The sequence below is a fragment of the Microcaecilia unicolor genome, chromosome 2 (genome assembly GCF_901765095.1).
Source record: "Microcaecilia unicolor chromosome 2, aMicUni1.1, whole genome shotgun sequence".
In the NCBI taxonomy this organism is placed as follows: Eukaryota; Metazoa; Chordata; class Amphibia; order Gymnophiona; family Siphonopidae; genus Microcaecilia; species Microcaecilia unicolor.
In genome coordinates, this window is record NC_044032.1 from 240547452 (window position 1) to 240560649 (window position 13198).

The window sequence follows — 13198 nt, forward strand, 5'->3', positions numbered from 1 at the left end:
CGTAGGCTAACAATTATTAAAGATTACTATTTCAGAGACAGGTGTGAGGGAATAGAAGAAAGGAGGAGCAAGGAGAAAGGATGAATGGACACCAGCCATGGGAGAGAGTTAGCAGAAGACAGGAAAGCAGAAGAGAAAAACTCATTGGGACCAACATGACTGGAAAAAAATAAAAAGCCCAGACTACAAAGGTATGTTTATGTCTATTATGATTTGATAAAATCATCCTTTTTACAAAGCAAATCAGAACGATGAACAATTAAAAATTAAAAGTAAGAAGGGATGCCATAAAATACAGGAAAGGATCCACCAGTAACAAAATGCAATCAACCAAATGTAAAGAGAGCGAGAGACAAAACAAAATCTGTATAATAATCATCCTCCTATGCTAAATGCTATTAGTAGTAGTAGTAATCAGGCTAACTGGCTGCAAAAATTCTCTGCAAGTCCTCCCTCCAGACAGACACTTTTCCCCCTTCTCCATCCCTCCAGATATTTCTTCCCCCTTCTCACACCTCTCCTTCCCACCAGACACTCTTTCCCCTTTGAAGACCCTATCCCTCCCTCTATCCGTCACCCTTCACTTTTACCCCCTTCCCTCCAGTCTTCCCCTTCTCATCCCCATTCTCACCCTTTCTTCCTTTCTCTTTCCTACCACTCTGGCTCACTCACCTTTTTCCTCAACTGTTCACCCTTTTCACCTCTCCTTCTAGATATTCTTTCCCCTTTTTCATTCTCTGCCTGCACTAACCCCTTCTCTCCTTTCCATTCTACTTTATATCTTCTCACTCACCCCTTTCTCCAGACTGAATTCCTTCTCACCAGTGCAGCTGGCTCTATCATAAAACCAGATCTGGCAGTCAGCAGGAAACATGCTTACTGCACGTCATCATTTGCTTCCACAAGGCCAGTCTTCTTGAATGAGCTATGAAATCTCATGGATCATCTTGAGACTAGCTCAGTGTCAGCAATTAAATACATAAGTACATAAGTAATGCCATACTGGGAAAAAACCAAGGGTCCATCGAGCCCAGCATCCTGTCCACGACAGCGGCCAATCCAGGCCAAGGGCACCTGGCAAGCTTCCCAAACGTACAAACATTCTATACATGTTATTCCTGGAATTTTGGAGTTTTCCAAGTCCGTTTAGTAGCGGTTTATGGACTTGTCCTTTAGGAAACCGTCCAACCCCTTTTTAAACTCTGCTAAGCTAACCGCCTTCACCACTTTCTCCAGCAACAAATTCCAGAGTTTAATTACACGTTGGGTGAAGAAAAATTTTCTCCGATTTGTTTTAAATTTACTACACTGTAGTTTCATCGCATGCCCCCTAGTCCTAGTATTTTTGGAAAGCGTGAACAGACGCTTCACATCCACCTGTTCCACTCCACTCATTATTTTATATACCTCTATCATGTCTCCCCTCAGCCGTCTCTTCTCCAAGCTGTATAGCCCTAGCCTCCTTAGTCTTTCTTCATAGGGAAGTCGTCCCATCCCCGCTATCCTGGCCAGAGAGAGCCCCAAGCCTGCCAGAACTTGAAGAAGGTGCAGCCTGATAATGTGCTTTGGGGTCTCTCCTAGATTTCTGCCCTGGGCCCCAGCCATATCTAACACCACATCTGGCAGGATGTACATTTTAAATCTGATGTATTGTAATCACAAAATAGAAAATAAAATTATTTTTTCTAGCTTTTGTTGTTTGGTCATTTTTTTTTCCAAATAAATGTTCATCCCTAGCTCTGGTTTCTGCTTCCTACTGCCTTCTCTTAACTCTCTCGCTAGGGTCTTCTGTCCATTTGACATTTCTTCTCTCTTCATGCTCATCATTCATCTTTGTGCCCCTATCTTTCCCCATCCAGCTTCTCTCCCCTCCCTCTTTCCCCCCACCCGGCCACCTGCCTGCCTGCCTGCGGCTTGCCTGCCCTCCCTCCTTTTCTCACTTGTTCTGTGTGTTTAGTATTTGACTCCCTGTTCTTTCATCCCTTGTCTTCAGTACCTCTTTCCTTTCCCTTCCCTTCTCCCTCTCCCCTCCCCCAGGTTCAGCACCTCTCTTCCTTCCAGCCAGTCAGCCACCGCCTCCCAGGAGTAAAACACCTTTCTCCCTTCCCCCCAGCCCCCAAAAGGGTCCAACACCTTTCTCCCTTCCCTCCAGCACCCCCCACTACTCCAGTACCCCTCTCCCTTCTATCCAGCCTACCCCCATGGGTCCAACACTTCTCTCCCTTCCCTCCAGCCCCTCCCCCAACAGCTCCAGCCCCTCTCTCCCTACAGCCCCCCCATATGTCCAGAACCCAGGCAGCCACCCAGCCTGCCCCTCCCATAGGGCAGCACTTCTCTCTCTTCCCTCCAGATCCCCCCCCCCCCCACCCGGAAGGTCATCACTTTCCTCCCTGCTTCTGTTGCTCCTTTCCCTGTGCTCCCACCTTGTCCCGCGAGTCCGGCACTTCGGTTTCTTTCCTTCCTGCTTCTGACGTGCGCAGTGATTCACAAACACGGGCGCCGCGTGCGTCGGCGTCCTGCCCTAACAGGAAGTTGCATCGGAGAGGGCAGGATGCGGAAGAGCGAACCCTGAAGCCGGCCTGTGTGTGTGAATCGCTGACAGGTAGCGCATACTAATACTCTTAAGCACTGCGGTAGAAGGACAAAAAAAACAGAATTGAAGGACTCGCTGGATGGGAGCGGGAGTGGAGGGAAGGGAGCGAGCCAGCTAGGGATGCAGACAGTATTTTTGGGGGACATCGAGTGTACCATTCTTGTGTGGGCATTGGGCAAAGGTGGGTGGGCCTGGGCCCACCCGTGGCTACGCCCCTGCTACTGCTTCTTCTGAGCTTGGGCAAGTCACTTAACCCTCCATTGCCTCGGGTACAAAAATAACATTGTGAGCCCTCTGGGGACACAGAAATACCCAGTGTACCTGAATTTAACTCACCTTCTTCAGTTACTACCGAAAAAGGTGTGAGCTGAATCCAAATAAATAAATAAATAAATATTCTTAACGGAATAGAATTTATTTTCCCAAACAGTTTTGTTCTGTGATGCCATTTAAGGTGCATGGACAATGGAAATGCGTGTTGTCACTTGCTGAGGGAGTCATCACTGGATATCCTGTGTTAAAACAATAATGTTGCTCTTAACTCCATTAGTACAAATGCAGTTCTTTTTTCCAGACTTCGCACCTTCTGTCTCGCTGCACCCTACGCCTGGAATAAACTTCCTGAGCCCCTACGTCTTGCCCCATCCTTGGCCACTTTTAAATCTAGACTGAAAGCCCACCTCTTTAACATTGCTTTTGACTCGTAACCATTCGCCTCCACCTACCCTCCTTTCCTCTTTCCTGTACACATTAATTGATTTGATTTGCTTACTTTATTTTTTGTCTATTAGATTGTAAGCTCTTTGAGCAGGGACTGTCTTTCTTCTATGTTTGTGCAGCGCTGCGTAGGCCTTGTAGCGCTATAGAAATGCTAAATAGTAGTAGTAGTAGTAAAATAAAAATATAATGCACCTATTCATGGCACTGAAATCAAAAGCCACCCTCTGAAAGGAGAAACAAGAGAGTTTAATGCAATTCCCAATGGAAGCTACTTTTCATTGTAGCAACCTAGTGCCATAATCCATGACAACAGGTAAGGTCCAATTGATTAAGCCACATTGAGCCTGCAAAAAGGTGGGATAATGTGGGGTACAAATGCAATAAATAAATAAATAAACCAATTTGCCCTGTTGTTTTCCTATCTTGCTCAATAACACATTGAGCAGATGTGCATATAAATTCTCATATTGAAACCAACAACAGCTCCCTCCAGTATCTTTGAACTGTGTAGAATAATTGGGCTAGACATCTCTGTGCTCATTTTGCCTAATGAAGAAATACTAACAATTAAACAGTCTGCTTGTTCTGTTTCTGTTCAAATTACAAAAGCACTCTTCTGTGATCTCCAGACTGTTACATGTTTTCATCCTGCATTTGCAACTGTCCAGTCTGAGAAGCATAAAATATGAAAACCACGAACAGAGCAGGACAAGAAAAGGCAAATGAAGAAAACTAAAACCAGGGTTTTGCATTAGATACCCATCTAAAAAGACAAGGAAAAGAAAGACCTCTCAGCAGTAGACAATAACAGCCTATCTACTCAAACTCTTGAGTTCAGCATCAACAAATATCCAGCAACAGGGAAAACAAATCACCTTTTAAAACATACCTTTTAAAGATGTAGGGTTACACAAGTACAAATCGGACAGCACACAAAATGGCGGCTACAGGAAATGAAACCTCTGTGCTAGTAAGTTTAACGACAGCAGAAGTGGTTTTCAGGGGACTCTAACAAAGCGAAAACCGTAACCTCCTGAACATAAACTGGAAGCCACCACAACACTTCCTGACTCAGGAAGTTTGCATAGCACCAAAGCAAAGTATTTAGCATACAGGAAGCAAGAGCACACAAGATTGCACACATCTTTTGCTTGTTCTTACTACTTCAAAAATAGAAATGCTACATACGATTTGACCCTACTCTTGACTTCATATACTCTAGTAATGCTTCCAGCCTCAATTTCTGAACACCGCTGCAGCACAACATTGGTGAAGTATGGCTTTAAGAAGGAACACTGCACCTTGCCTTTTCAAGACCAAGATTTGAATTCAGAATGTGCCTCAGAGGGTATTCAGCACTATACATGGCTTTCATAAAATGGGCACAGCAATGCAACTCTATTTAAAGAAGCAGAGTAGGTACAAACACATTACATTGAGGAATAGTTATACCCCACTCATACTTGGTTAGTTCAGTGTGACTCACATAACAAATAGAGCTGGATAATCCCCAGGAATGTTACAATAAAAATCAAAATTACACACATATCACTACTCAAATTTAAAATGCATAGCAAATGCCCCCCAAACCAGAACACCTATGTCAAAGAGTTATCAAAATTTCTTTCCTGAAACAAGCAAGTGGGATTGAGAGTGACCCTAAAGGTGAATACTCCCTCTTCAAAATTGTCGGCCATGACTAGCTGAAGGGGGTTGGCGGGCTGCTGAGTCTTCAGCTGGTGGGCTTGAGGATCCCCATCAGTTAAGATATTTAATGTTTAAGTTTCCCAGGGAGGGGGGGAGGAATGTGTCCAACTTACCCACTGGTTTATTGGTGCTATGCTACTGCTGAAGTGAAGGGGGTCTGTGGAATAAGTGGTGAGGCAGAAAATAGGAGTAGAGAACGAGAACAGTCGGCTCTGAGGACCCTGAAGAGTAACTCCCCACCCTCATCCCCCATCTCTCAGGACCCAAAGCAAAAATTAAAATTTCTCTGTAGGCCCAGAAACTGCCTTCAAATTCTCCCATGGATCCTACTATATCTACAAGACAATCACAACATAAAAACACAGGACTCTCTGGTACTGGATTTAAGCACCTGTGTCTATGCTATGAACCTCCTGCAAGATATCCAAAAATTCACATGCAGCGGGGGAGGTACCCTTGGAGAAAGGCACCAGGGGAAATTACTTTATATCTGGAAGAAAAAAAAAAACAGCAGCAAAATTACTCAAATGTCTCCTTACTGTGTGCTTGGGATCAGACGCATAGCCAGGTTTTGATGTCAGGAGGAGCAGACCTTTTGTAAAACAGGTGGCAGTGTGAAGTTGAAGGGCTAATCCACATAGGTGCCATTTTATTCAAAATCTGTTTGGGGGAGCAGCTGCTCCCCTTGCACCCCACTAGCTACATCTCTACTTGGGACGCATTGTGGTTCTATCCCTTACCTGGACTTCTTCAGATGCTAAGTGAGATGCTGCCTCCTCTGGACCCCACTAACTTGAAGAAAACAGCCTGACAGCTGACAGCCTGAATTCTTCTTGAGGCTCTTGCTAAGGCTCAGCTGCCTTCTGCTACTTCCTATCCCTTGGTTTCTAGCTGCACTGCTCCTTACTCTTTTACGCCTTGTTTCTGTTTAGGCTAGGCTGGTCTTAGGAAGCTGCTCTCTTCCTTTTTTAAGGCCAAGATGGCCATAGTAAGAGGCAGAGTCCTACTACTGCTTAGCAGCCTGGAACCCAAAATGTTCCTTCATTTTAACTCTTATCATTGGCAGTAGTTCCCACTGAAATACCTGTAATCCACTAAAAGCAAGGCTCTTTATAGTTCACTCCACAACTGCAAGATGGAAACACCACCTATTGGTGACATCATCACATTAAACAGTATGGGTGATAGTGGAGAGCCCTGAGGGATGCCACAGCCAGTGACCAAGGAGAGGATAAGGTCCCTTTCATTTTCACTTTGTAAGATCTTGATTTCAGGAATCCTTGAAACCATTTGTGGACTGTGCCACATATGCCAAAGTTGTCTGGTATGTTTAGTAGGATATTATGATCTACTACATCGAATGCGCTACATAGATCGAACTGTATTATTAAGATCTCAGATGCTATGCTAAATTTCTTTTCTGAGATTCGAAACTAGGGTAGTAAGGACAGTCTGGGTGCTATAGGATAGTCTGAAACCTGATTGTGATTTGTGTAGTAGGGAGAAATTTGAAAGGTAGTCCATGTGCTGCTACTATTCTTTCCATCGCCTTTTACCATCAAAGGAATGGAGGCTACTGGTCTGTAGTTTGTTACATCAGTTATGGTGAATGAATTGTTTTTTGATATTGGTGTTAGGATAATAGAGCCTTTATTATCAGGGAAAGTGCAGTGGAATAGTAGAAAGGAGATATGCTGCTGAAGACATTAATATATGTGTCCGACTGTTTTTCGTAAATATCTTGAGGCCTCCATTACTGCTCTTTAAACACAAATACAGTGTAGGAACAGACTCCAGAGTTTTTCTAAAATAAAAAAAATATATAAAAATTGGAGCCCTACTATATAATTATCCATGAATCCTCCTGGGTTTCCTCAGATTGAAAAATTTACTGGTATTAAGGAAATTACCACTGATTATTTTGTTATGGTATTGAGTTTTTGCAATGTTGATCTAATTTTTATATCTTTTGATGGCAATTTTCCAAATTAGTTTGATTTGTCTTTAGCCCATTTTCTTTCCAGTTTTCTACATTTCCTTTTCAAAAGAAGGATAGATCGATTAAACCAAGGTGAAATTTTCTGGGTTGGTTTGGATGTAGATTTGAAGGGAGCTATGTTATTTAAGACATTTTCAAAAGGTCATCCCATTTAATCATGAAGTTATTATTTTCTGCTAGAGAAAGAGCAGGATTGTTCAAGATGTTAGACCAGAAGGTTGTGGTATTTATTTTTCCTCTAGTTTTGTGAAGAGTCTTAGTACTTTTATTTTTCATTGATTTTGTATTTTCCCTCCAATAGAGGGAGAACTCAAGTTTACTGTGATCTGACCAGGGAGTCCGAGTCCAAGTATGGTTACTTAGATGAAAGTTGATGTTTGCAACTTTATAGGCTAATAGGTCAAGTAAATGACCTTTATTGTGAGAGGTATGGCTGAATGGTTGTGTGAGTTGCCGGTAGTTTAAAAAGTCAAGTAAAATTTTTGTATTACTGCCATTCTGATTACCTGAAACAATATAAAAACAAACAGAAGTATCCCCCTAACCAAAAAACACACAGTGTACGAAAAAAGAAAAAAAAAAAAAGAAGGTAGGGGGTAGGCCAAATGTCTGTCCAAACAGGAGGTTTATTGAAGAAGTAATTCCAAAAGTACAAGTTTGTACAACAATTTGGTTCCAATAGACTCTATGCAGTCCTGTGTTTTGGAGCTAATCGCACCTTCCTCAGGAGTCAAATGAAATATCTCAGCCACTGATTATAAAAACACATAAATAGTCTAGAGAATCCAGAGTACAGCATCTGGCTGTCCCCTCGGCTCCATCTGTGCCCACGGCAGCAGTCTATTGGAACTGAACTGTTGTACAAACTTGTACTTTTCGAATTACTTCTTCAATAAATCTACTGTTTGGACAGACATTCTGAGTATCTGATCATTTGTTTGGGGCACCTTTGGTAGACTTATACAATGGAGTGGGCTTTCTGGGCATGGACTGCATTTGTGAGGAGGGCAGATTTTGATAGTAGAGGAGAAGGGGGCAGAAGGGTAAAGCAGGGGAGGGACAGTGGAAGTTCAGAGAACATTGGTGACCTCAGGGAGAAGAGAAATTAAACCCCAGCTTCCCAGGTTCTCATCCTGCTGTTCTGACCCAAAGGTGTTGCTCTCCCTTCCCCTCAGTGTCCTCCAGGCCAGAGACAGCAAGCAGTGTTCCATACCTGCTGCTATATCTTCTGCTGGATTCCTTCTGAAGCTGGAACTCTGCATTCAGCTCACATGAAATGATAAGGCCTTGTGCAGTTCTAACTTCAGAGGAACAGCCAGCAATAGGCTGCTTCACCAATTCCTCTTGCTGACTGGAGGCAATCCAGGAAAATAGGATGGAAGGGAAGATGGTATAGATACTAGTGGGGTAGGTGGAGAAAGATGGAAAGGGGGGTAATGCCTGGACTGGAGGAAAAGGATTATGTCAGGGGATGCAATGGAGGAGGGAAGAAAAAAAGTGATGTCCAACATTTGGCACATAGGATCAGAGAATCGCATACAATCTGAGCTATATCAGGTTGGAGGGTCAGCTGGAGTTCCACTCATCTTAAACTCATTTAGAGTGAATTAAAATTTTCCTATTTATCTAGCCCAGAAGTGGGATGAGGAAAGAGGGAAGTATTCTCTGTAATGTAATGTAAAGATCTGATTCTATAACACGAAAGACCTTATAAATCAGGCAACCTCAATCCAGCTCCAATGGCATGCAAATGCCGATGCAACTGCTTGCCCTGGAATTTGTAGTATGGAGTGTTGCCACGATTTGGGTTTCTGCCAGGTACTTGTGACCTGGCTCAGCCACTGTTTGGAAAACAGGATACTGGGCTAGATGGATCATTGGTCTGACCCAGTAATGGCTACTCTTATGTTCTTATATTCTCTTATTTGAACCAGATGTGGGCCAACTCTCCATCCCTACACTGCAGATGTGTAAAGCAGTGCAATTGCTTTTCACACGTACTTCACTCAGATAAGTAAAGCAACTGCCCTCTACTGATAAAGTGAACTTTGTCCCTGAATAATCTCAGTTCATCATATAACGTTTGATGAGAAACATTCCAAAATACTTTGTACTTACTAGTTGAAGTGAAGCAGAGTTTGGTGTGCTCAAACTGCGCTGGTGGTAGAGTCCTGCGACATGCTGATGAGAAAATTGCTTTCTTATTTCAGCCGAGGAATACCTGTAAACAGCAAAGAGAGGACAAAATACTGCTGAGGAGACAAATTATTGCAATCAAAAATATGAGGCACTCAAACTACCTTCTCTATGGCTGTACACTGTAAAGTCGATCAGGAAAGACTTGGGCAGTTTCCTCCACACTCATTCCATTCACATGTTCACAAACACAGAGTGTGTCTCATTTTTTTATTCCAGCTTCTGGTGGGAAAAGGGGATGGCAAAGATCAAGTCGTCAAAGGAAAACAGTAGGCCATAAAAACAACACCAACTCAAAAATCTATCAACCTCTCTTTTTATCTACAGGGAGATCGAACGGTTTTCAAAAAGCCCATTTATCAAGGTAAATGGTGTCTAGAAATTGCTTTCAGTGTTTATGTAACAGTATAGTCGTTGATATTCAAAGCATGTTTGCCAATTCCTGTTGCCTGTTTTAGTAAACATGTAGGGGCTGATATTCAAGGAAATTGTACTGGCCAGAAATGGTTCCTGGCCTGCTAAATCACCAGTTAGTGCTGCTGAAAATAACTGGTTAGCGCCAAACTTAAAACCGGCTATTTTGGGGGTGTTCTGGGGTGGAGTCAGCATTTGGTTGGTTAAGTGCCGATATTCAGCACATAACCGGCCAGTCAGTCCTAAATATCGCACTTAAGTGGCTATTGGGTTCATTTTCGAAAGAGGATGCCCATCTTTCGCCATAAATCAGAAGATGGACGTCCTTCTCACAGGGTTGTCCAAATCGGCATAATTGAAAACCGACTTTGGATCTCCCCAACTGCTTTCCGTCACACGGATGGCCAAAGTTCAAGGGGGCATATCGGAGGCGTAGTGAAGGCGGGACATGGGCGTGCCTAACACTAGGACGTCCTCAACCCATAATCGAAAGAAGCAAGGACATCCCTGACAAACACTTGGACAACTTTACCTGTTCGTGTTTTTCTTACGACCAAGGCACAAAAAGGTGCCCGAAATGACCAGATGACCACCGGACAGAATTGGGGATGACCTCCCCTTACTCCCCCAGTGGTCACTAATGCCCTCCCACCCTCAAAAAACATCTTTAAAAATATTGATTGCCAGCCTCAGATGTCATACTCAGCTCCATCACAGCAGTATACAGGTCCCTGGAGCAGTTTTACTGGGTGCAGTGCACTTCAGGCAGGCGGACCCAGGCCCATCCCCCCCTACCTGTTACGTTTGTGGAGAAAACAGCAAACTTTCCAAAACCTACCACAAACCCACTGTACCCACATCTAGGTGCCCCCTTCACCCGTAAGGGCTATGGTAATGGTGTACAGTTGTAGGTAGTGGGTTTTGGGGGGCTCAGCACACAAGGTAAGGGAGCTATGTACCTGGGAGCAATTTATGAAGTCCACTGCAGTGCCCCCTATGTTGCCTGGTTGGTGTCCTGGCATGTCAGGGGGACCAGTGCACTACGAATGCTGGCTCCTCCCACGACCAAATGGCTTGCATTTGGTCGTTTCTGAGATGGACATCCTTGGTTTCCATTATCGCCGAAAATCAGAAACGACCAAGTCTAGGGACGGCCATCTCTAAGGATGACCAAATTTCAGGATTTGGATGTCCCTGACCGTATTATCGAAACAAAAGATGGACTTCCATCTTGTTTCGAAAATACGGGTTTCCCCGCCCCTGGATGGGGACGTTTTGCAAGGACGTCCTCATCAAAACTTGGACGTCCCTTTCGATTATGCCCCTCCACGTGTTAGCTGGCTCCAAAATCCTGGAAATTCAATGCTGGTGCCCAGAAATGGCCCAGCACTGAATTTCTGGGTTTAATGCCAGCAGCAGTCAGGAAAACGCTGATCGCCACTAGCTGAATATTGTGCCTGTAAAGTTAAAAAGAAAGTCTGTCTTACATGCCAAAGTGAATTTGGAATTAGCTTTCTGTTTACCTGCACACAACCAGGACAAAACTTCTATGTCACGAAGGCTAAACAGGAAAAAGCAGAGGATGATCAAAAGACGATTCCACCACTGGAGATATTATGAAGACACACTTTATTGGTGCAAATGTAAAGGGACCCAACAGGGTCCATGTTTTGGTGTATCGCCTACATCAGGGGTCACATGAATAGTTCCTCGAATCTCAGCGGGTATCTAACCGGGAGTCTGTAATCCAATCAGCCAGACTGCAAGTCACACGTTGGTGCCAAATTCCACTGTAGAAACTACATTTTTTATTTTCTACTGTGGGGGGTGTTCCCAGCGCCCAGACTGGCACATGCTGCATGGTTACCACATGGGTAGTGCAATCAGCCTTTACCGCTAGGTCAGTGGGTGGTGGTAAGGGCTCAGGCTGTAAACAGGCAGGCGCTAGTTTTAATATTAGCGCAGGCTCATTTCCAGGCCCATTAAAAAATAGCCTTTTTCCCCAGCCATGGTAAAAAAAATGGCCCAGCACGTGCCTAAAAGATGCACCCACACTACCACAGGTCACTTTTTACCGCGGCTTTGTAAAAGGACCCCTAAGTACTTGTACTTCATTGCAGTACTTAAGTATAATTGGCAGTAATTTTACTTGTAACGAGTTACATATTTTTTTTGACACACTTTTTACTTATAACTCATTACATGTAAGCTGTACTTTTGTACTTAGTAATGAAGTACACATTTAGAAAGTATTATTTTAAAAAGCATTTTTCATCCCTCTGCTTCTCCCCCTCTACAGACTTTCCAAGCGGTGTCAGACATGGTTTGCAGCTGATTGGGCCCAATCAGATACAAGCCAGCGTTTTACATCACCTAGAAACCCTAGTCCCCATCCTCTACACCTGCCAAGAACAGCTGTTGATTGGCTATTACTTTGTTGTTGTCAAGCTCAGCTGCCTCTCCAGCCTGAACTGCAGCCTTTCACTGCCCTACTGGGCCTGCTCCCTCTACCCTCCCATCCACCCTGCAGCACCGTCTTGCTTCCTCCCTCCCATTGTACCTCTGCCAGGCTCGTGCTAATAAACTACCATGGGAAACATGTGAGACCTGGCTCTCTGCAGCACTGGTAGTGCTTCCTGCACTGGGTCCACCTCCGTTGATGTAAACTTCTGGGACTGGTGCAGGAAGCACTAGTGGCACTGCAGAGAGCCAGGTCCTGTGCGTCTCCCATGGTAGGTTATTAGCGTGGGCCCAACAGAGTTGCACGGGAGGGATGGGAGTGAGACTGTGCTGTAGGGCTACAGTGGTTGGGAGGAGAGAGAGACAGAGGAATATATTAGGCAAGACTGAATGCATGGGGAGTGAGAGAGAGAGAGAGAGTGTGACAGAGATGGCGTGATATTGGATAAAAAAAGGGGGGGGAGAGACAGAAGATATGGGCTGGGGGAGGTAGCTGAGGAGGGAGAAACGAGGCAAGACTGGATGGGAGGGGAGGGAGAGAGAAAGTGACAGAGATGGGGTGATACTGAATAAAAGGGGGGAGGGACAGAGGCTATGGGTTGGGGGGAGAGAGAAATTGGGCAAGACTGGATAGGTGAGGAGGGAGAGAGAAAACAAGGCGAGACTGGATGGGTAGGGAGGCAGAGAGAGATGGGGCGATACTGGATAAGGGGGGGGGGGGGAGAAACAGAGGCTATGGGCTAGGGAGAGTGAGAGAAATTTGTCAAGAATGGATTGGTGGGGACATAGGAGTCAACTTTTCAAAATGATTGGGGATGCTAAACCCAATAGAAATTACCTCTCCCTGGACACAGTCAAAGGGTTTGCTCAATACTGGGGGTGCTCAAACATCCACAGAGCTGGAACAAAACAGTGTTGGAGTTGGTTGTAGTGGAAGATGTAAAGAAGACAGAAAAGAACAAAATGACACATGAACAGGAGACCTATGGAAAGAGTTAAAAGGAAAAAGAAAAGCAGTAACCAGAGACTGGGACCAACACAATTAGAAAAATTAAATGGCCAGAGAGCAAAGGTAGAAAAAAGAATTGTATTTTTAATTTAGGATGAAG

General features: G+C 44.3%; 1 protein-coding gene across 1 annotated transcript in view; it reads right to left on the reverse strand.

The window, feature by feature from the left end:
* DOCK8 (dedicator of cytokinesis 8) overlaps nucleotides 1-13198 on the reverse strand; it is a 281419-nt gene that overhangs the window by 208323 nt on the left and 59898 nt on the right. The window contains 1 exon segment of the mRNA XM_030193833.1: nucleotides 9138-9240. Coding sequence (XP_030049693.1) covers nucleotides 9138-9240 — 103 coding nt within the window.